At 46.6% G+C, this 21,455-nt stretch overlaps 1 protein-coding gene across 1 annotated transcript in view; it reads right to left on the minus strand.

Moving 5' to 3' along the window:
• Nucleotides 1-472: 472 nt before the first annotated feature.
• Nucleotides 473-21,455, minus strand: part of LOC139815785 (uncharacterized) — a 79,571-nt gene continuing 58,588 nt past the window's right edge. The window contains exons 5-8 of the mRNA XM_071782950.1: nt 17,085-17,210; nt 6,192-6,381; nt 5,379-5,581; nt 473-4,925 (exon numbers count right to left, since the gene is read on the minus strand). Coding sequence (XP_071639051.1) covers nt 4,899-4,925; nt 5,379-5,581; nt 6,192-6,381; nt 17,085-17,210 — 546 coding nt within the window. The 3' untranslated portion in view covers nt 473-4,898. The remainder of the gene's footprint in view (nt 4,926-5,378; nt 5,582-6,191; nt 6,382-17,084; nt 17,211-21,455) is intronic.

Genomic DNA, 21,455 nt, shown 5'->3' on the forward strand with positions numbered 1-21,455 from the left:
TATATACATATATACGAATATCACCTAATCACTCGCAACCGGACTCCGCAGTGTAAAAATCCCTTCCATATACAATCTCGTCTTCACAAGTTGCATCGTACAAAATCTCAACAGATATAATTTCTTCGCCATAACGCGGCAAAAAGAATTATTTCCGCCAACTTATTGTTACACTCGTTTACTAAAGGGATAGCATCTCAGATACTGCCGTTGTAACAGGAAAGAAACAAATTCGATCGTAAAAAGTTAACGTGCGACCTTTATCACGCACGGTAACGTGTCGTTACAATTTATCACCGAGTTTCCCGAGCGGAGATGTATCTTCGCGAGATGCCAGTCAGAGTCGCATTAATTAATATATTTAATGCAGTCGAATAGGCGTGAGATCGGATCGCAAACCAATTCCGATGTTAGGAGTAGCTACGGAATGTTCTTCCGCTGTTTTTTCGTTTTTTTTTTATTGTATGGCTCGTGTATGACACGATTTCCTCTTATTACCGGACTCATTAACACGTCGAATGTGACATCGAGGTTGTCGCGCGCAACTACCGATATCATCATATCGCGGAGCGGGATTCATCTACGCTTCGCTGTAATCACGGCGTTATCTCGTTCGCGATTGCTGCCTCGATTTACATGCAAACACCTCGTCCAGTAAGACTCAATTAAGTTACGTCTTTTAATTAATAAAAGGATACTAATCGACATTCGTCTAAACCCCTCCCTCTGTCCCGATACATCGCACGGTTATTACAAATAACAAAAAAAATAAAAATATTTTTGAGTTTTTAAAAAAGGATTCGCTATTGAATTATTGTTCGCGTATAATATCGTAATGAATATGTTATTCCCGATGACAATAAGAGACTGGCTGTTTGTGATAAGATTATTAGCTTGTTACGAAACTCGATAGAGATTTAAATATTTGAAACATACTTGTAAAATGTGTCCGCGAGCGGATTGTCTTCAAAACAAAGCGAAGCGTCGACAGGCTTTTAATGCCACTCATGATTAATTGTGACTAGTCGTAAAAAAAAATACGCAGTTCTCGCTCTCGCGTGTTTGTTTTGCTAACGATGTCAATAGAATTTTGCAATCTACGCGTATTGTCGGTCGGACAGCGCGCTAACTAAACAATATACGACTCGATCGCGTACGAGTTATATCATCGCCGTCGCGCGAGCGCGCGATTTATCACACGACACCGCCATTGTTTCTAATCGCCGAAAGAATTTTGCTCACGACATCGCCCGATAATGACATTACGGCGCCGCGATGCGGGCGAAATGGAATCATTAATAATTCCGTAACGATATTATTATCGGCACGCGTGATTGATTAAGAGAACCCCGGGTTCTCTCTCTCTCTCTCTCTCGCTCTCCCTCTCTTTCTCATCCGAGCCCGAAGCGAAAAGAAATTCATTTCGTGGGAGCCGCGTGTCGGCGGCGCGACATCGTCCGAGATAACGATACAACATCGTCATGCTCGCGACGAGAGAGAGAAAGAAACACGTATACGGCGGAATAAAACCATTAATAATTCCATAATAATCAGTTTATACGGCGCGTGTATGATTTATCAAAGGTCGCGCATTGATCTCGAGTCGTCCAGGAAAATTCAACGTCGTCTCGGTGTCCGGTGATAACGCGACGATATTATCGGCGATATCGACACCGACGATCGGGAGAAAAACAACTGGATCTGCGGTTCCGCGGGAATAAATCGGGTGTCAAGTCGAGGCAGCAGGACAGAAGAATACACGGACGGTTTTAAAGCGCGAAAGAAAGAGGTGTGAAAGGAGAGAGAGAGAGAGAGAGAGAGAGAGAGAGAGAGAGAGAGAGAGAGAGAGAGAGAGAGGAAGAGAGATAGACAGGGAAGAGAGATAGACGAGAGGGGAGACGGTGAGAGAGAGAGAGACGGGAAAGAGAGGAATAGAAAGAGAAATAGAGAGAGAGCATCGTAATGCTATACATTGTACATATACACATCTATAATCACATAATATTCGATTAAAGATTGGTCGGTATGTATGCGTGATTTATCATTTAATTTATTTTAAGTTAAAACCTCTTTTTACAATGGTATCTTACAATGTGTCACTTTTTACATCCAATAAACATCCTCGCCGTACGTCCGCGTGTGCGAAAGGATCGCTCCGGCACTCTTCATCTCTTTCTCCCCCTTTCTCCCTCAAAGTCCTCTCTCTCGTCGTCTCGTCGCACCCCCTAATTTTTCACCCACCGTTAACTCTCTTCTCGCGCGTTTGTGCGGATGCGATCGACCTCTCTTAAAAATCATATATATATATATATTTTTCTTATTTGTTTTTACACAGGGCTACACGCTACTTCCTAATAATACTATTAATAGATGCTTCCTTCCTCTCCTCCTTCCACGGCCCCCTTTCCGATCTGGACGCGCGAAGACCTCGCACGAAAATGACCATCGATATCGACTTTACTTTTTTGCTTTCGTCCCCTCAGTCTTTTTGGAAAATCGCCGCCACTCGTCGTCCCCCCGTGGGATCCCGAAGGGCCACCTTGCCCCGCTTCGTTTTACGTCCTCGCGGCGGGAGGAAAAGATACCGCGCGATATCCTCCCGAAATCACGAACGTCGTGTCTGCCCTCTCTTTCCCCCTTTTCAACTCTCTCCTCCCTTCTCACCTTCATAATTACCTATGTACGTCTATTTAGTCGCAAAAAACATACGCGAGTGGTAAAACCTCTAAAATCGAAAAATCACAATGTGTTCGGAGAACCCAAGCGAGTGAGTCTTTCACGAGTAGCGATCAATCAATGGACAATCGACCCGATGATGACCGATAGCGATAATGACAATGCTAATGATCACCCGGCGCGTCTCACCTCTGTACGACATCTCGTGCGTCGTGTGTTCACTCGCCGATGAGTCTTCAATTATATCCTGTTGACTATTTATATGCATGGTTGTTTATGATGCGCAATTAGTTGCTAATTATGCACAATCACTTAATGCGCGCGACGGTCGCCCGCCCCGCGTGTTCCAATATATATTTATAATACATATATTTTATTTTCTTTCATTTGCATATATATATATATACTATATTATTACAATAACGATACACAATTTCGAAGATACAAAATTTACATTTGCCTTTTAATCGCGTATTTCTCGTGTTTCTTGCGCGCTGACTGTTGCTGTTCAGTGTGTGTATACGTGTGTGAATGTGTAAGTGTGGATTCTTCGTGTGTCCGCCGTGACTAAATTATGAAGCTAAAACGCTCGTGCGATCCGGCGATCGCATCGACGCGTTCGGGTTGAGCCGATCGATCGCGATCGTCGGAGGCTTCTGTATATAATTTATACGAATTTATTCTACGCGCTTGTTTTTTATTACACTTACGTAAACTATCACTAACCGGGTACGACACACAGAACGGTGCTGGACCAATGGACGCCGACAGTGGACAGATAGAGGCAAGGTATACAATCGAAAATTCTAAGAAAAACAAAATGGGGAAAAAGCTCGATTTTCGGAGACTACCGGTGTGTGTTGATCCCGCGACCGATGCTCAATTCACTTCGAAATATCGTGGAAAGGCGTTTCAATTCCTGGGAAATAAATTGCGTTTCTCGCGTTGATCGGTGAAGCTCGATCGACTCTTTGGAAAGGGACTGAATTCCGCGCGCGCGATATATTGGCTGTATTATAAATGTTCTCTAAAAACTGCGCACTGCGCCGGGCGATCGAACACGCCCCCCCTCGATTATTGCTGGCTCGCGTCTACTTGATTAAAAATGCGTTCTTTAAGCCGCCGGAAGGAGAAACATCAATTTTTTTTTTAATTAACGATCTAGATTGCTACATAGTGAAAAGTAGTCGCTCTTTGAAAAGAGGGAACGTTACGACGTTCTCTCTTTCGAAAGAGTCCGCGTAGGATATAGCGAGCTTCGTAAATTACGTTTGCGAGACTGTTAATTGCCGTTACGTTTAATTGCGGCCGAACGACACATCGCGGCTTCGACGAGTCCCTCGGAAACTCTGCACACGCGACCACGCGAAACTCGTCGGCGCGCGACTCGACCGACGGCGAGGGATCTCTGAGGAACGTCCAAACGATCCCGCACCGAGTTACGAACGCCCGTTAATAAACATCTTCCTTTGAAATTGCACGATAACCGCGTCGACTCCCGTGCCCGCGGACTTCCGTTCCGGAACCCCGCGCACTCGCGGCACTCCGCGCGACTCTTCGCACTCGGAACCGATTTTGGGCGCGAAGCGTGGAAATCCAGCGGATTTTTTTTTGCGCCGTCGGGACCGTCGCGCGGGCGGACCGCAACGTGTTACGGTCCCGCGCGACGGTCCGGACTCCGGCCAGAGATCGCTCGCCCAGAATCGCTCCGAGGAGTCACCTAAAACAGGTCATCATCACGCACACGCGCATACGCTCGTCCCACATGCACTCGCTCACACATACACACACGCTCGGTACACGCGCACATAATATAAATTCTTGTATCTATATATTTATTTACATGCTATATATCATATATAAGACTCAATACAATAGCTGATTTTTTCCTTTGTACTTGGGGCCGGGGCTCGATGGCCCTACATTGAAACTTTACATATTTACATGAGCTTTCACTTGAGAAAGATCCGACAGGCGCGCGCGCTCTTTTTACGGCCAGTGCACAAGGACGTTGTGAGTCCCAGAATCCCGCGCGTCGGGATTTTCGGTGTCGTGTCGGTGATCGATCGTGGCCCCTTGGCGAGGTGGCCCGCGTGCGAGAAAGAGAAGAGGAGCGGTTTTGTGTGTGTTTAGTTTTCTTTTTTTTTTCTGGTTTTTTCTTTTTTTTTACATTACAACGAGACAGTGGTGGGCTGCGTCCTGAGCTGCTAGTCACTCGCGATTCATGTGTACTCCGATCGCCAGCCGGTCTGAAACCAGACAAAGATTACCACACTCTTGAGATGCTCTACTTGTCGGCCGCGCGAGTGAAGGCTCTCCTTTCGCGTGCACGCGCGCGCGCCGGCGCGATTAATATTACCGCTTGGAAACAAAGACGGACGTGGTAACTGACACTAGCAGCGGCGATCGAAACTTCAGAATAATATTCAGAATAACGTGTCTCGTCGAAAACGTAACGTTCACATTTTGTATATGGATAATTTTTTTTAATTTCTGCATCAAGCGAGACTGAAACATTTGGGAATTATGAATCTAAATGACACGCGGTCAAATCATTTCGCTGTCGCGAGATAACTGCAGCGCGTCAAGCCCGGTTCACAACTCGGGGGGAATCGGCAAACTCCACGCGGTAGATCCCGATCGATTATCGGCGGCCGAAGCCTTTGGTCAATCGCCGATGAAGGTAACAATCGTGCACTCACCATTGCGTTCGTCGTGGCCGCCAGCTGCAGACCCTGAAGACTCGTCATGTGATGAGAATGGGAATGCGAATGCGAGTGCGGGTGGATGGGGGGCGGCGCCGGTGGCGCAAATCCCTGATGAAGACCTCCGGCCACGCCGACACCCGTGTGATACATGTAATGCTGCATCGCCGGATGCATCGTGTGATGATGCTGCGATGTACCTGGAACAAGTAATGGGAAACGTCGTCCTTTTAAAATCCCACCTTGCGCCGCGCATATGAATTTCGCATAAGAGACCTCGAGAGATACGGCGTGATTCTTTCCGTTCCGTGCTGAATCGTTCGCAGAGGCGATTATATTGAGAAACGTCGTACAATTGCGAATCTTCGCGTTACCGCTAAGTTAAATCTAAATTTAAAACGTAAATAAGGTAAATGCACGTATGTCTGGACATTTTTATCATTTTAGTCCTTAAATAAGTTATAACGCGAATTTTATAACATTTTTATCTTTGATTCTTCGATTTTAATCAAAGATAAAAATATTTTCTTTGTATTATATTTTTATCTTTGATTTTAATTTTCGTTATATTTATTTAAGAACTAAAATGATAAAGGTGCCCAGACAGGTCTTACGTGTCCAGGGATTGGTACATTGTACCCTAACAATAAGTCTTTTTCTTACGATTTAGATGTAGAAGATAATCTCTCTGTCTCTAGCGTTATGTATATTCATAATATAATAATGTACGGAACTTTGCTAAATTGCGGCTTTATTAAATTTGAAATAGAAAAATCTTTTTGCATATATAAGCTGAAGAATTCGACTTACCCATCGGCGATCCAAATCCTGAGTGGAAGGGCTTGTTGTCGAGATCAAGGTGTCCGCTGGCCTTGATCATGTCGCCCATGACGCCACCGAGGCCTAGGCAGCCGCCGGCCTTCTTCTTCTTGCTTTTCGACGAGAGCTTCCTGTTTCTCGTCTGGATGCCCTCCTTCTTCATCGTCAGCGGCCGGTTCACCTGCAACAGTCGAAGTCAACAGTTCGCTAAGTTTAGAATTTATACTACGTAGGAAGCGCGATTTGTCGCGCGCGACAATCGCGGCTCATTCCATTATTAGCGCGGTGGACGAAATAGCCTAACTAGTGGAAATTTATAATAGCGTCGATAAGGACAGACCCGTTAATTGAATCTCAAAGAAATGAAGGCGATACGTAACACAGCCACATCGTCGCGACATTTCCGTGAGACAGTTTTAAGAAAGAGAATAAAGGAATTATATGTAATGAAGGACATGAAAAATAAGCCGAGGAAGGACAGTAAAATTACCGAGACGCGAACAATACGGTGACGTAACGGGAAAGAAAGAGAGAGAAATAAGAAGGAAGCATCGTGTCGGAAGATGTTATTCATTGGAGTGCAACGCGCGATGCGTTTTCTCCGTTCGACCGGCGCGGCGCGGCGATGCTCGGCAATGCGCTCGGTACATACACGGGATCGTAAATCATCGCATGTTGCATGTTCGACGGACGGCAGAGCGCGCGAGGAATACCCTTCTTTATTCTAAACTTCAATCTGCGATTTTTCCTCTCTCGCAACGTTCCATTCGGATTCTCATACCCGTCCCCCGTCCATCACGCACGCCACCGCGCTAAATCAATTCTCATTGCGTTCTTCTCGCCCGCGAAAGTCGGACAGCCTGTCAACCAGCACACACGTCTATCTATTCCTACGACTTAATTTAATTTATAATACTGAATTTAAGAAGACACAGTCCGATTAAATCGTTTTCCCTTAATTATTATTCGAAAGATGCACAGGTTAATATTAGCAGTCTCTCGTCCGTTATCTCGGGATTGATTCTGGAAGCGAAACGAGAATGACGTCGCGACGAGGGATCGAGCGCGGCGCACATCACTGACGTAATCTCGTCGGCTTTAGCAGACGAGAGAGCGCGCAATTAAGGAATCCCTCAGATTCCTGGTAGTCTCTGGTAGCCGGTGCAATTAACGAATCGACAGTCCTCGAGCGCAATTCGCGAGACGCTACGTCACCGTTGCGCGTCTTCTTCGCGCGCGACCACGCCTCGTCCGCGCATTCACACGGAGAAGAACGTCGCGGGTATTGTTTCCCCGTTGAGAAGAAGAAGAAGGAGGCGTAGGAGGTCGTCGGCTTCTCATTTCGATCGAAATTAACGATAATACGCCTGCTAAAAATAAACGGTCGAGCAAACGGGACACCGCGGCCGTGGCAAGCCGCGAACGATCCACGAACTCTCGACTTGAGAACAGCCGCTGGCGGCGAGTGAAATCATTGACGTATTGTCATTACAACAATAATGTAATCTCGAAGGAAAATCGATCGGCATGAGGCGAGCCGCGCCTACGGCATTGTTTTTTCTTTTTTTTTCGTTAACATAAAAACGCAGTAGAATAAGCATAGACGCTTCGAAGGTGCGGGTTGCATCTGCCCTGTCTACAATATGAAAATTATCCGTTAAACAGGATAACTATGTAGAAAATGAAAAAGAAAAAAGAAGGAAGTCCGGTACGGGCGCGCGCGGCTTCGTGCACTTTTATTAATTAATCCGTTATTTACACACCGATGCCTAACGCAGGCGCGCGCGTTGTCCGCGATGCATCATTCATCGGCATGAAAGCGTATTCGCGCGGCACGCACGCATTCACGAAAGAAGACAACCTGCGTTGTATCTATTTTATGTAAGGGGTGATCACACGCTTGGAAGGAAAATTACTACCTTTCAACTCTGTATTCAGAAAAGAAACTGGAAAGAATGACAAAGTTCAATCGTTACGCATCGTATGAATGCGATTATTTGAAATACGAAGAATACGGAGAATATTAAGTAAAATGGAAGTGTCGGCAGAACAAGGAAATATAAAATCGAACTCCGATTACGGGATAGTCAATAAGATAAATCATGTACGATCGAACGAAAGTTCAGCTTGGCTCGCGTCTCGAGAGTTCAATTGAACTGACGATAAATAAGCTCGTAGAAAAAATACGCTCCGCGAAAGAAAGAAAACGTAACAACGAGCGTCAGCTCGAAGGAGAACTTAATTATCGGCTCACCCTGTATATACGACGAAACGCGCGCTCGTGTGCGTGCAGAGATGCACGCGCGTTCCGTGCGGTGCTTAAGTACGAAATAAGTATGGTATGCAAGTGTTGTGTATTGCATCGGGTCGGGCGGGGGGGGATGGAGGGGAGGAAGGGAGGGGGAGAAGAATCGCGGCGCTTTGTAGTCGCCGCGACGTGACACAACTGCCAACTTGGGGGGAAAAGGTTCCCGGTATTGCGCTTGGACGCGAGGAAGATTGTGTGTGTGAGCGCGTCCGTGCGTATGTGCGTGAGGCGCATCATCCTCCTCCCTTTCCTTCCCCTGCGCGCTTGACCGCCCGCAGCCCCCGCGACGCGATTTTTTTTTCACTCGTCTTTCGCACCACCCAAAGCCCGGCGCCGCGTCCAGACGGTCAACGACTCTTTTCGGAATTACGCAATTGGCCGAATTTGTCGAATTAACGGTCGTTTTCTCGCTCTCTTAGGATGAAAGGGCGCGACGACTCTTTGCGCGCAGCATTTTTTTTTGTCATCCAGCCACGACTGACGCGCGCAGGAAAAAAGTTGCGCGATAATCGGATACGAAGCACTACGATAAAACCTTATGGTCCATTACGAGATAGATGTTAAAATCATTGTCCGATTATATTAGTGCCTACCACGTGTGTATCGCTTTGCAGGCATCCGAAAATAAGAAATATAGCTTCCAAATTATAATTCTTGCCTCAAAGATATTAAATATGTATAAATGGAGGGGTTAAAGCCATAGTGGTGTAAGTCACTTTTTTTAACCTATCGAGTTAAGTTCATAGATGCAATCTACACATGCAGATATGTTGAAAAAAGAAGAAAAAAAAGTTGTCAAAAAAAATTGACTTACACCACTATGGCTTTAACCCCTCCAAATAGAAAATTATGATACTTTGCAATTGTTACGTTGCTTCGCTATTACTAATTACGCTAAGATCGTACGAAATACTAGCTATCCGCTAATGGATCTTTTAATGAGCGACAGAGCGACCAGATGAGCGGTCGAGAGAGCGACGCGGCGAGAGACGAGCGGACGTAAAGGTAGGCCGCGAAAGCTCGAACCAATTTGAATACAATACCAACGGATTTAATAGGAACCACCGGAGGGTCGTGAGAGTTCGCGGGTGTCCGAAAGTGCGAGGTGCAAACAAAAGAGACGAGACCGCGGCGAGGAGAGAAAGGGAAATAAAGGGGAAACGTACCCAATTGGCGGAAAAGAGATGGACATGGAAAGAAAAGGAAAAAATAAGAGAGAAGAAAGGCGAAAAATAAACGACGAGATAAGGTGGAAGCGGACGGGGGGAGAATGAACGAAGTGGAAGAAAGACTGGGAGCTCGTATGCAGATTGATGTGATCGCACACGATGCAACTGCACGCGGATCGCATACGAAATTGCATCGTAGCCGAGACGTATCGCGGATAGGGGCAAATAAATGAAAAATCTATTAGTCACCGAAAAACCGGCACAGTAATGTACTCTGATCTATTTGTCGATCGATCGGCACTAAAATTGTGGTCGCCGTTCTCGCACTCGTCCAGAAATCGCCTTCGTTCCACTCGTAAACAAACCACTTTCGACGTTGCGGGATGCTTTAAAATATCCGTCGCAGCGAATTTCAAACAGGCGATGTGACGAGTAGCCTTTCGCGGTGATAATAGCATAAATAATAATGCCGAACCCGGAGCAATAATTATGACCGTTTCGCAGCGCCCGTTTGATATGATAGATAATCTTAACGTTAACCGACGTTGATGATGCCATATAATTAGTTATCAGTCTTAACAGAATTATAAGATGAAGATATTTACGAAAGGATTTTCGTAAAGGTCGAAGATTTTTCACGTCGTTAGTTTAGTTTCGTCACATTCGCGAATGTAGACAATCCGACGAGAGTAATTTAAGATTTTCCACGACAAGTCACGTAATTAAAGCTAGATAACGGGCGGGCCTGACACGACGAGCACAAAGATTTAATCTTCTCATATAACATAAACGCGGCGAAGAGGAATTTCCATTGTTGCTTATTAAGAGAACGAGAAGGCAATGAAACAGGACGAAGACCTGTACTTCACGGCTCATATCTGCGAAGGTGAAGAAGAAGAAGAAGATGACTGGAGGACGACCAGAGAATCCTCACGTAGAACAGAGGCACCTTGTCTTTTCCGATATGGATCTCGATCTCGTCGGTCGCTGTTACGCGCGCGCGCGCGCGAGTGTATGTGTATGTCACGTTCGATGTATGCATGCGCGTATGTACTGCGGATAGAATATATATATATATATATATATATATATATATATATATATGTATCTCTGACACTGTGATTGACCGATAAGAGAAATAATTTTAGGACTGCTCCGCTCTGCTTCCCTCCAGTTGCCTTGAAAAAGAAGCTTAGGACAGAAGGATCGTTCCGCCTCGAGACGGGACTCACCTCGACAAAAAAAATGTCGAAGCGTTTCCTGGTAAATAGACCCTTCATCTATTTCCCCTTTCGAGACATCTGGTTAAATTTCGACGATGAATTTAGCGATGATAATTACCGAGAATTATATCAGGTTTGATTTAAGCAGATAAATCCAAATAGGAATTTAATTCGTTACGAAAAAGATAAATTTTGCATGTGAAAATTTTCCTTCTAGGTTCTAGAAGATTTGCTCAAACTGCGTTATGCTAATTCTGCATTTTGCAGTCGCGACACACGTCGGAAGCTAGCTCCACGAAAACGTTGAACCTCCCGTCGATAAAAGGGCCGATTCGCGAGGAAGTTGTAAAATCGAGTTACGCAGAAGTCCGAATTACGTCGAAGTCTGTCGATGCCACTTGATATGCTCGCGGCGATCCCTCGTATAAGATGTACCGCGTGTCTCTCGCCCCAGCACAAGTCGATTGGCAGGAATTCGACGATAATTTCATCGCCGGATACGCGACTGCGATAAGTATGACGATTGCGAGAGAGATTAAATTTTTGTTGTCGGAAATATCGATGTCACCTCGGAAGATCCCCTTACTTTTTCCATTCCGAATAGCGCGCGTGCATTCACCCGATTTTTTAACTGTCGAAGAGAAGAAGAGACAGATTGCTCGTTAGGCCTTACACTTTGCAGAACAAAAAAAGATTGCGAGATTTACAAGCGCGATTGGGCCTCAACAATGTTGAGGCATCGATGAGGCATCGATGCGAACCTGATCGCGAGTTCCCATCGTTCCCGCCTTTCTCAGAAAGCACGCACTGGCAAAACGTCGACACGTTGTTTGTCGCGAGCTAATCCATGCAAGTCCGTGTAATACTAGAAGTTCGGCGCCTCGGACTCGGGCCCGGGGCCACGACGTTGGCGTACGCACGAAAGGCCGAGGGTCCAGGTCGATCCTCCGACCAGGAGGTCCTCCCGCGTGATGAGCGTGCTAGCCAGCATCTTGGATTACAGCTGGACTTTGTTATTGAAAGCAAGTCGGGGCCCGTATTCCCGCGCTACTTTGTCGGAGGGCCCCCGAATTTTAATCGAGCAACCTTGTAGAATTAATGGGTACCCCAGGATCGGCATCCGGTGTCTTTGTTTACGACCGATGGCACGAAAATAGCCGCGGAAGATGTTTACATCGGAGAATTTTGCTCGCAGATTTAATCGCAAGGTTAATATAGATCGCTTTTGTCAACCGATTACTCTATCGAGCCTAAACCTTCAATGAATAACGCTTGACCGATCGTAGAGAATCTTCGAGCGAAACTCAGGGCATAAATAGATTATTCCTTTCGAACGTGTCTCCCTATATCTGTGAAATATAGCCAAGTAGACGTAACTTCTATGGCCTTCGGACTTCCTCTCTCTTACCTATTCCCTTATTTTATACGTTTAGCAATATAATGAGATTTTATTTTCCGCGCGAGCCTAGCTTGAAAACTACACTGTAGACGGAGAACTCCATCTAGCCACGAAAGTCGAGCGTGACCTTGCTGACCCCCGCATACAGCCATGCCTTTGCGTGAGGCTGGTTTCGGGCGACGATTACCATATTCCGAGCACCCGGTAGCTTGGTGTTTGGGCACGAATAATCCATGTATTTTCAAGCGAAGAGCGCCGAGTCGCGTGTGCGTGTTTGAGTTTAGCCATGGAGCACGCTATCGGTCTGCTCTATCTTAACGACGCCAGATCTGTCGTTCTCCATCCAATCCCGTTCCTTCTCCACCTTCCTTCACCCCCGCCACGACCTGTCGGAGATCTCGCAAGAGAAGTCGGAGGAGAGAAGAGAACGAGATAGAGAGAGTAAGGGAACTCTCGGCATGAGAGACGTACGAGAGACGGGAAGAGAAATACGTCTGCCACCGAAATGATTGATTCGTCGCGGTCTTCCCTATCGAAGGCGAAACTCCGGAAACAACTTTCACGATAATATCTTTCGATAAAAATCTCCGTGATCGAGCTGGAACGGTAATTGAACGTTAACTCCCAAGGTTGCCAATTAACAATAATTCTGAAATAATTCATCAGTTAGTCAGAATTTCGTTTAATGCATCTTATGTCAGCCAATGCATTTCTAATGAAGAAAATTGCGGTAAAAACGTGTAAGAACGCAGAATTCTTACGATAATCATACATCCAGGAAATTATTTTATAAAAACATCAAAGCTAAGGCTGCACGCGTGTTTATTTATTTTTAATTGTTCAGAGAATCTTCACTCGACCCTCGACAGTCGATTAGCACGTGAGATCTTCAAGATCATCTTAAGAGACCATTGAATCGCCGCGTATGCGCGTCCCGATTGTCGAAAGTGCGTCGGCATCGACTATTTCGAGAACCGTCTCTTCGCCTCAGAGGCGTCCATTTCTTCCCTTCGCATCTTCGAGCCGTGGAAGAAGAAAAGATTCGGACACGGGGCCCCGGCGCTAAGACTGTAATGTGTCGGCTTAACGTCAACGGAGACAGTCACCTATTCCAACCACTCGGGCCATGGTTGCGGCTATCCTGCGTGCGTGTGTGCCCGTGTCACGAGTCACACGCGAGTACGCTCGACTTGACGCGCGAGGAATCCGCGCGAATGTTGTACGAGTGCCATGGAGAATAAAAAAAAAATCAGAAACTTGTAGAATCCTGTCTCGTAGGTATAATCATTCTGAAGTTTTCCGTCTCTCTCTTTCATCGATATATTGCTTCAACATGAATATAGTAATTTGGACCAGCTACTGGACCGATGTCGATCATAAAAAATATTCTTTATCACAATAAGTGCGTGACAGCCAAATTTGTTCTCTATATTGTGATCTTTTAACGATTGGTAAAAAATATGGGCAAACCGGAGTTCGCGACCAGAAACAGAAGAAAGGAGCAGAAGAAGAGAGCGGGGAATTAGATTCCACGGTAGAGAAATCGACAATGAGTATCGAGAGGCTCGATGACAATGGCAATTCGATACTTCGTTTACCGCGGTCCGGCTTTTCATTCTCGGGGACGAGGCGACCGACGCCGCGCCACGGCGACAAGCGTCGCTTTGGCTTCGACGGTGGCCGGGGGACGACCTTTTGCCTTCGCTCCTCGTCGAAAGAAAAACCGTTTCATTGCGCTCGCATCGGCTCGATTCGCCGTGTAATGGCGGGCCCTTTTGTCGGCCGTCTCGCTTTTGAAAAATCTCGTGTCGCGCATGCTATCCGCTACGAGGAAAATTCTCGGGGTATTAAGTATCCATTACGGCTTCACGTTTCTCCTTATGCAATCTCTCTCTCTCTCTCTCTCTCTCTCTGTATCTTCCTTTTTTCTCTCTTCCTCTTTATCATGTTGTTTCCTAGGAGATAGAAAATATCTCTCTCTTTCCCTCCCGAGGGATCTCCGAGGATATCGTCGTGGAGAAAGCGGAAGCGGGCGTATTCGGGAAACGGCAAATGTTTCTTCCGAAGTGCGGAACAATCGGCCGTGTTGGTCGTGGGAAGGGACCCGATTGAAATCGGTCGCTGCTCAGCAAAGAGACTTCTCATTTCCGCAACGCGAACGCGCTGCGTTCGCCTTGCGATCCGCTCCCTTTCCCGCAGGCGTGTGTTCGGGATGCCGGAAGTTCACCATTAAATCCCTCAAACGTTAATACGGTCTCAAAGTAACGAGTATTATGCAAAACGTATACGGCAGCGTAAAACATTGTAAAAGTAATGTGAAATATAAAACCTGGAGGTTTATTGGACTGATAAAAATCTCGCTTTTTACAAATCTTCATCATCATTTACTGAAAATATTATGTGAGTGCGGATACTGTACAAAAATTTTCATTTATATATATCATTAGCATTCCGAACGAAAATGAAAAGAAATAATGAATGTGCTCATAAAAGTGACAGCATATTCCTCTTATACGTACGGATAAAAAATACATTCACAGACTTGTTACGTTTATAACTAATTTATTGCACTTTCACGTGCTTTATTAGGCATTTAAGCTTTTATTAATTTCCACAAGGCGTATCTGCATCAAACACGAAATACGCGCGCGCGTAATGACAGACTGTAATCCTCGCTGTAATCACTAACGGCTGCACGACTGTGTTTCTATTTCTGAAATTCGGTGACTCCACCGAAGTTTTCACTTTCTTGCGTATCGGGCAACGGATGTCAGGACAAGTATAGAAATCCGCGGTCGTCCTCGAGAGGAGGCGTAAGAAACGGGGCTCACGACTCTCCCGTCTCCTACCCTCCATCCTCCTCCTCCCGCGTGTCGGGCGGAGGATCCCGTGGCGGAGTGTGTCTGGGCTGCTACGTATCTTGATTTTCAGTCGGCGCAATCTCTCCTAAGCTAATCGCGATAAGGCCGAGGGAAAGAGGGCCCCTCGGAGAACGTGCGCCGCGCCGGTCGGGGGGAGACCCGGGTGAAAGAGGATTCATTTGCAGCGCGCGCTAATTGGCTCGCGATTTCTCTGCGCGTATAGCGGGCCTCACCGCGCCACGGACATTCGTCACGTTTGCCCCCGTCTCACAGTGGGGCTTTCTGTCTTGCCAGTCCCCGCCGCCCGTGACGCGGAAACAAGGCGATGCACTGTGCGGATCCATCGCCGAGCAAATCGCCCGTCCGAATTTACGCAGCTTTTTTCCCTCCATCCTACTCCCGTCCGTCCCGTTATCGCGCGCTTAAATCTCGTCGCGATAATGCCCCGGCGCTGCTACCGAGAACTTCTTGGGAGATCAGAAGACGCGACCGTGAATTATTACATTAATAATCACGTATCTCCATTTCTCTATCAACTGATCTATAAGGAGAGGATTTCTTCTAACATGCGAGATCCCCGTGGCATAAATAAGAAGCGAAGTAATACCTATTCTTACAATTACTTGACAGATCTATAGTTGCGAAAGGGTGAAATATCGAAATTATATTTAAAATAAAATTTTTGATTGCAGCGAACTGCTTTTGATAAATCTAGGAACATAGAAATCGCATAAGTCGTTTCTTTGCAAACACCTTACATAGCTTTAAAAAAATCAGATAGTTCATTTACCCGAAAAACAACGGCACGCGAGAAACGGCGCGCGCGTTTTATCTCGTGAACTCGTTAACTTCGCGAAATTCCTCGGCTAGAAACCGTCGCGACGCGTGTCTCGCTTATTAAGGCCGTCGCCCACACGCTCTCTCGGTCATCTTTGAGATTTCCGTCTCGCGGAAGTCCACCGGCAACAACAGCGAGCGACAGTCCGGTCGTCGCGTCGTGCGTCACGGGGTGAAATATCGTCTTCGACGAGAAGATAAGAGGGGAAGAAAAAAGAGAAAAACGGCGACACTCTCTCTCCACTCTTGCTCTGGGTCCCCCCTTCCGTCTCAATCACGTTTATCGCGTCTCCCTTCGTGCCGCGGCGCTCGCTTCCGGCGCTTCCGGTGTCACACGCCGTTGAGCACGCTCCACCCCCTTCCAGGCGGCCTATGTACGTGTGTAAGGACCACGTCCGGCAAACCAGAAAGCATCCTAATTGTTGGTACAACACCGGCGGTCCCCCCTTCCCCCCGCCGCGGCGGTGCTTTCATTGTCTCGAGGGAATTACTCGTGTGCGTGGGTTTGTGTGTTTGCAAACGGCCACCCGCGCGCGGTTGCTTCCGACGGGAATAACATTGCAGCGAAGAAAGTAATAGAGATTTCTACTTCTATATTACTTTTAAACGAATGTCTATACGAGTATCTTAGATCCCTAAGATTGCCGATAAACTAGATGTGGCGCGAATAGAACGCTTTGATCTGTCTATCTCGTTAATAAAGCACATTGAATGGAAAATCATTTGAAGTTATCTACCCGATTACGTTACGTAAGATGTTGAAACGATATCGTTTAACAAGCGATTGTCTACGATGCTCGCAAAAGGTATTGGAAATTGAGGAGCCAAGCTTCTAGCGGCGCACTAAAGAGCAACTTTCTCCGTCTCAATTAACCGACTAATTAATGTGTTGTTCACACATGGAGCGAGCCGCAAAGTCAGCGGGGCAAGATCAGCTGACAATATTTCATTCCACAACGATACATGGAGACCATGTTTCTACCTCATGAAAAAAATAGTTGCATCTTGAAACTGCCACACTGATTTCGCGGCGCGCATCGCCGTGTGGCGCGGGCAAGGAGTAATAAAATTAATGAGTGTTACTCACGTTGTGCAACTTGTAGTAGAGCCCGCAAGCGTTGCAGACCGGCTCGCCGGCCTGGTTCCTCCGCCAGAGGGTCGTGGTCGCCGTCTTGCAGTTGGCGCAGCTGGTGCCCGCCCGTCTCGCCGCACTCTGCAGCGACAGTTTTGGAAAAGAGAAGACACAGATATCACACCCGTCACGCTGGCGTTTCGGACGATCGTCGCGTGATCATCTCGGCTAGATTTAACCCAAGCAATGTTAAGGTACTTTCTATAAATTCGATCGAAAATCGCAACGCACTATAATCTACTACTATATACAATTATACGTTTGCGTTATTAATTTTTTCCAGCTGCAGACAGTTTTAAAATAAATATTACGAATGAAAAATATTGTGGCTTTTTGATATTTACGTAATGTAATCTCTTATCTTTTTTTGCTAGGGTTAGATCTGTTTATGTAATTGATAAGCAAAGGTTTTCAGATTAATTTTCGTATTTTAGTATATGCAAATATTGTATAGGACACTATTAGAAAAATGGCGAAGAAATACATGTTATTATAATTAAATTAAATTCTGTATATTTAAAAGCAGATTCATTAATCAGATCAATCTTTATATTACTAATTATAAAGAAGAATTTGAGTTGTTATATATATGTAAGTTTTTATAAATGCAAAACGAGACACATTCTTATCTTACATTACCCGCACATATACATATGAATATCATTCTTTCAAACTGCTCTCCTCGGACAAATTGTGAACAAGAAACACACGGCGCATGGAAATTGCGATCAGACTCGCATCATACGAGAAAGGATTATAAGACGCGCGACGGAATGAAATACTCTTTTAGTATGTTCGAGAGTCCGTCTCTCTCTTTCTCTCTCTACTTCCACGCCAGAAGCGCATTTGATCCGTCGGCTTATGCGCGGAATCAAAAAGCCACAAGCTTGACGCGGGTTAGCGTGACACATCAACCCCTCAAAATCCCTCCCGGCTGGCTGGCTGGATGCCTGCCTGCCGGTCGGTCGTTCGGTCGGATCGACGTGTCCCGAAAGAAAGAGAGGAGAACCGATAGCGAGAGGAGAGCGAGAAGCTTATCTTCAGGGAAGCGTCTCTCATTCTCGGAGAATGGGAAACTCGAAAATCTCGGCCTCGCGTACACCTGTATACCCTCGTCGACGGCATGCGAGTGGCAAACACTTAACGAAAAGGAGCGGAATCCGTTTTATCCCTCGGGGACTAACCGCGGCTTATTTCCCCCGCATCACGAACCGGCGCGGCGCGGCGCGCGAATGCACTCTCGAACGCGGGAAAGAGGGAACGGGAGCAGGTATCCCGCCGCCGGATCCGTATTATAAAATGCCCTCTTCTCCGATCCTTCCCCGGTGCACGTATCCACCTTTCACTTCTACCCTCGCCCCTCTTTCTCCGGTTCTTCCTGTTGAACCACTTAACCGTTAATGGATGATACTGTTACCGAAAACTGTGCGCCGCAGGTAAATTTTGAGCGCATCGCGCAATGCACGTTGACCGAGACAAATTAATGGACGATATTATTTAGTCCTTTCGGGATTATGGGGTTTTGAATCATTATTGCCAGACATGCAATATGATAAACTGTTTCTCATGAATTTCTGTCTCGATTACTTGGAACCATTAATTAATATCATAATAACAATTATTGAAATCTTATCGCGCATTTAAGCTTATTATCTTTATTACCTTCTTGAATTAATATTTCGTACTCGTGTACAAATATGATATATAATACTTAGCGATATATTTCATTTACATGTCATATATGACATTGTTTAAGAGTTAGCACATATAACTGATAAGATGAATACTTAACAAAATCGATCACCATGCCAAGATAATGGCGGTGACGGCGCGCATAAGATGTTTCTTTTACGAAAGGCGCCCACCTTTGACCCTCCACTCTCGCCCCTTGTTCACCCCTACTCACAAACCACTTAACCCCCCCAAGATGACACTGCACCCTGGCACTCGGAAAGGCAGGGCACCGTCGAGCGAAACTATACCTGCGTCATTGTCGGCGAAAGCACAAAATACAGGGGAACCTCCCGCCCGCCGGCTCGCATAATAGCAAGCTTATTGAAATTTCTTTGAGCGAGAGAGATAGCACGCGTGTCCCCTATGCAGAACACAAAACTGCCCTCTTTCAACCCGCCCTCCCCGCGTACGTTGCGTCACACACAATGAACTCTGAGACAGTACCAAAACGAGTGTCTCCCGATTTTTTTTCTCTCTCTCTCGCAACGCTTTTCAGGACCCCCTTTTTTCGAGCGCAGTCTCGCGTTCTATTCGATATTCCGGGGACAAATTCGCGGATCAGTGCGTGATCGAGGGCTTGCAGTTTCCGGGGTGGTCGATGCGTGCCTAGTTATTGTAGCGAATGTCGTAAAAAAGTTTCAAAGATTCTGAGATAAGCAGCACAACTGCCAAACGCAATTATATCGCAAAACAGCTTCATTATTTTCCGCGAAGATTGTTATATATTAATGTGAGTTTAATATATTTTTTATGTTATAATCGCGCTCACCAATAATTTACGCGCTACCTCGGTAAAAATCTATCGTTCTTCGATCCATTTTTGTCCCGACGTCCATCGCGCGAAAGAACCCTTGTTTACCTCGAGAATGAAGCGCAAGGGTCGGAAGGCACGAGGGGAGGAGGGTTCGGGGTGGGCGGAGGACGGAGTGAGAAGGTAGGTACGGTGCGGTGTGTAATCATGCCTTATCTGGCGGATCTTATCAACCCTTGCGCGTAGCAAAAGGGGCCCGCGGGGTGTGCGCGCTCGTTGCGGGGAAAACCTTCCCGCCCCGGGAATCAATACGCGGAGAGCCACCTCATCAATATAGCCGCGCCGCTATCTGCTCTAGATCTTTGACACCCTCGCCCCTTCGGGCGGGGGGTTGGGACAATCCGAAAATCGCCGACCGGCACCTACCGGCCATCACGTCGCACGGCTAATGGTTATTAAACGAGAACGCGGGACGAGTTTCCAGACGAGAGCGGGTTTCCGACTGTCCGGGGGATCATTAGCAAATGGAGAATAATTCGACGACGCGACGGTGGAAACACAAAATACGATGGCGGGGGTACGCGACCTTCGCGAAATTCTCCCTTTCTCTCGAATGTATAAATCTGTCAAGAGCGATAGCGAATTTATTCGGAATATAACTGTTTTGGTATTTTAATCTATTTCTCGATAGCTTTACGCGCGGCTTAAGTCAAGACTCGGACGGAATTTATTTTTAAGTTGAAAATCCACCGCTTAGTTACGACACGGAATTATTTCTGCCGGTACACACGATCTCGAAATATCGCTGACTCGACTGCTCAATGCCGACGAGCATCCGAATGTTCCCTCGTGCGAGAGCGACTGACTGGTCAGGCGGCACGGTCGTGTACGCATTGCTGGGCGATTAGATCCCTGAAAGTATTCGTTCGTTTCTCCACGGTAAGTCCTGTCCCTGCCATCCGCGCGGGACGAGAGTCTCTCTCTCTTTCGCGCGCGCGTGCGATTCTCTCGTCGTCGACGTCGATCTCGAATCGGAGCTCGCGAGAGCCAAGTTGCGCCTATGTCCACGGCGAATTTATTTAACTCGCGCGAATATATATCCCGCGAAGGACGGGCTCCCGGTAATTGCCCCCGTGCGCGTATCGGGGACTCGCGCGCGAGAGAGCGCGGACAATACTTTATCATCCGCTGCCGGGTGCGTTTGGAACCGGTTGCCTCCAGAAGGCAGAGCTCCGGACACTGACGGATATGACATTTCTGAAGTTCGCGGCGATCTACGTTTCTCCCGTCCCTTTTATTCCTATTTTATCTCCCGCCTCTTGCTTTCTTTTTCCCGTGTGGCCGAGCTACCCTTGCACTCCGCTCCCGCGCGCCACTTCCTTTCCCACCGGCTTCGGATCCACAGTCGTCAGTCTTTCTCTTCCTCGCTCCTCTTCTATTTTTTCTTCTCTTCTTCCTCCTCTCGACCTCGCGTTTCCCTCATTCGTTTTGTTTCACCCCCTCATCGCCACCCCAACGTACATCGACTCGTCTCGACGTCTCTCGTGGAGAAGGAGGAAAGAGAAGATGAAGAAGAGAGAAAGATCTTTCGCTTTCTCTGTCTCTCGACGAATCGTACTTTTATTTGCCCTCGGTCTTCGTGCCTTCTTCGAGCGAGCGAATGAGCAAGACTCGAGGAACGCATTCTCGAAATTGAAAACTGGATTATCGGCTTCGACGTTCGGTCCGACGGTCAAGCTCAACCAACGGCTCAACGAACTTTAAGTTTCGAGATAAATATGTATTTTTCATCATTAAGATATTAAGCATACGAATTATTATAAAATAATTAAATCTGATAT

Source organism: Temnothorax longispinosus, chromosome 7, assembly GCF_030848805.1.
Source record: "Temnothorax longispinosus isolate EJ_2023e chromosome 7, Tlon_JGU_v1, whole genome shotgun sequence".
Classification (NCBI taxonomy): Eukaryota; Metazoa; Arthropoda; class Insecta; order Hymenoptera; family Formicidae; genus Temnothorax; species Temnothorax longispinosus.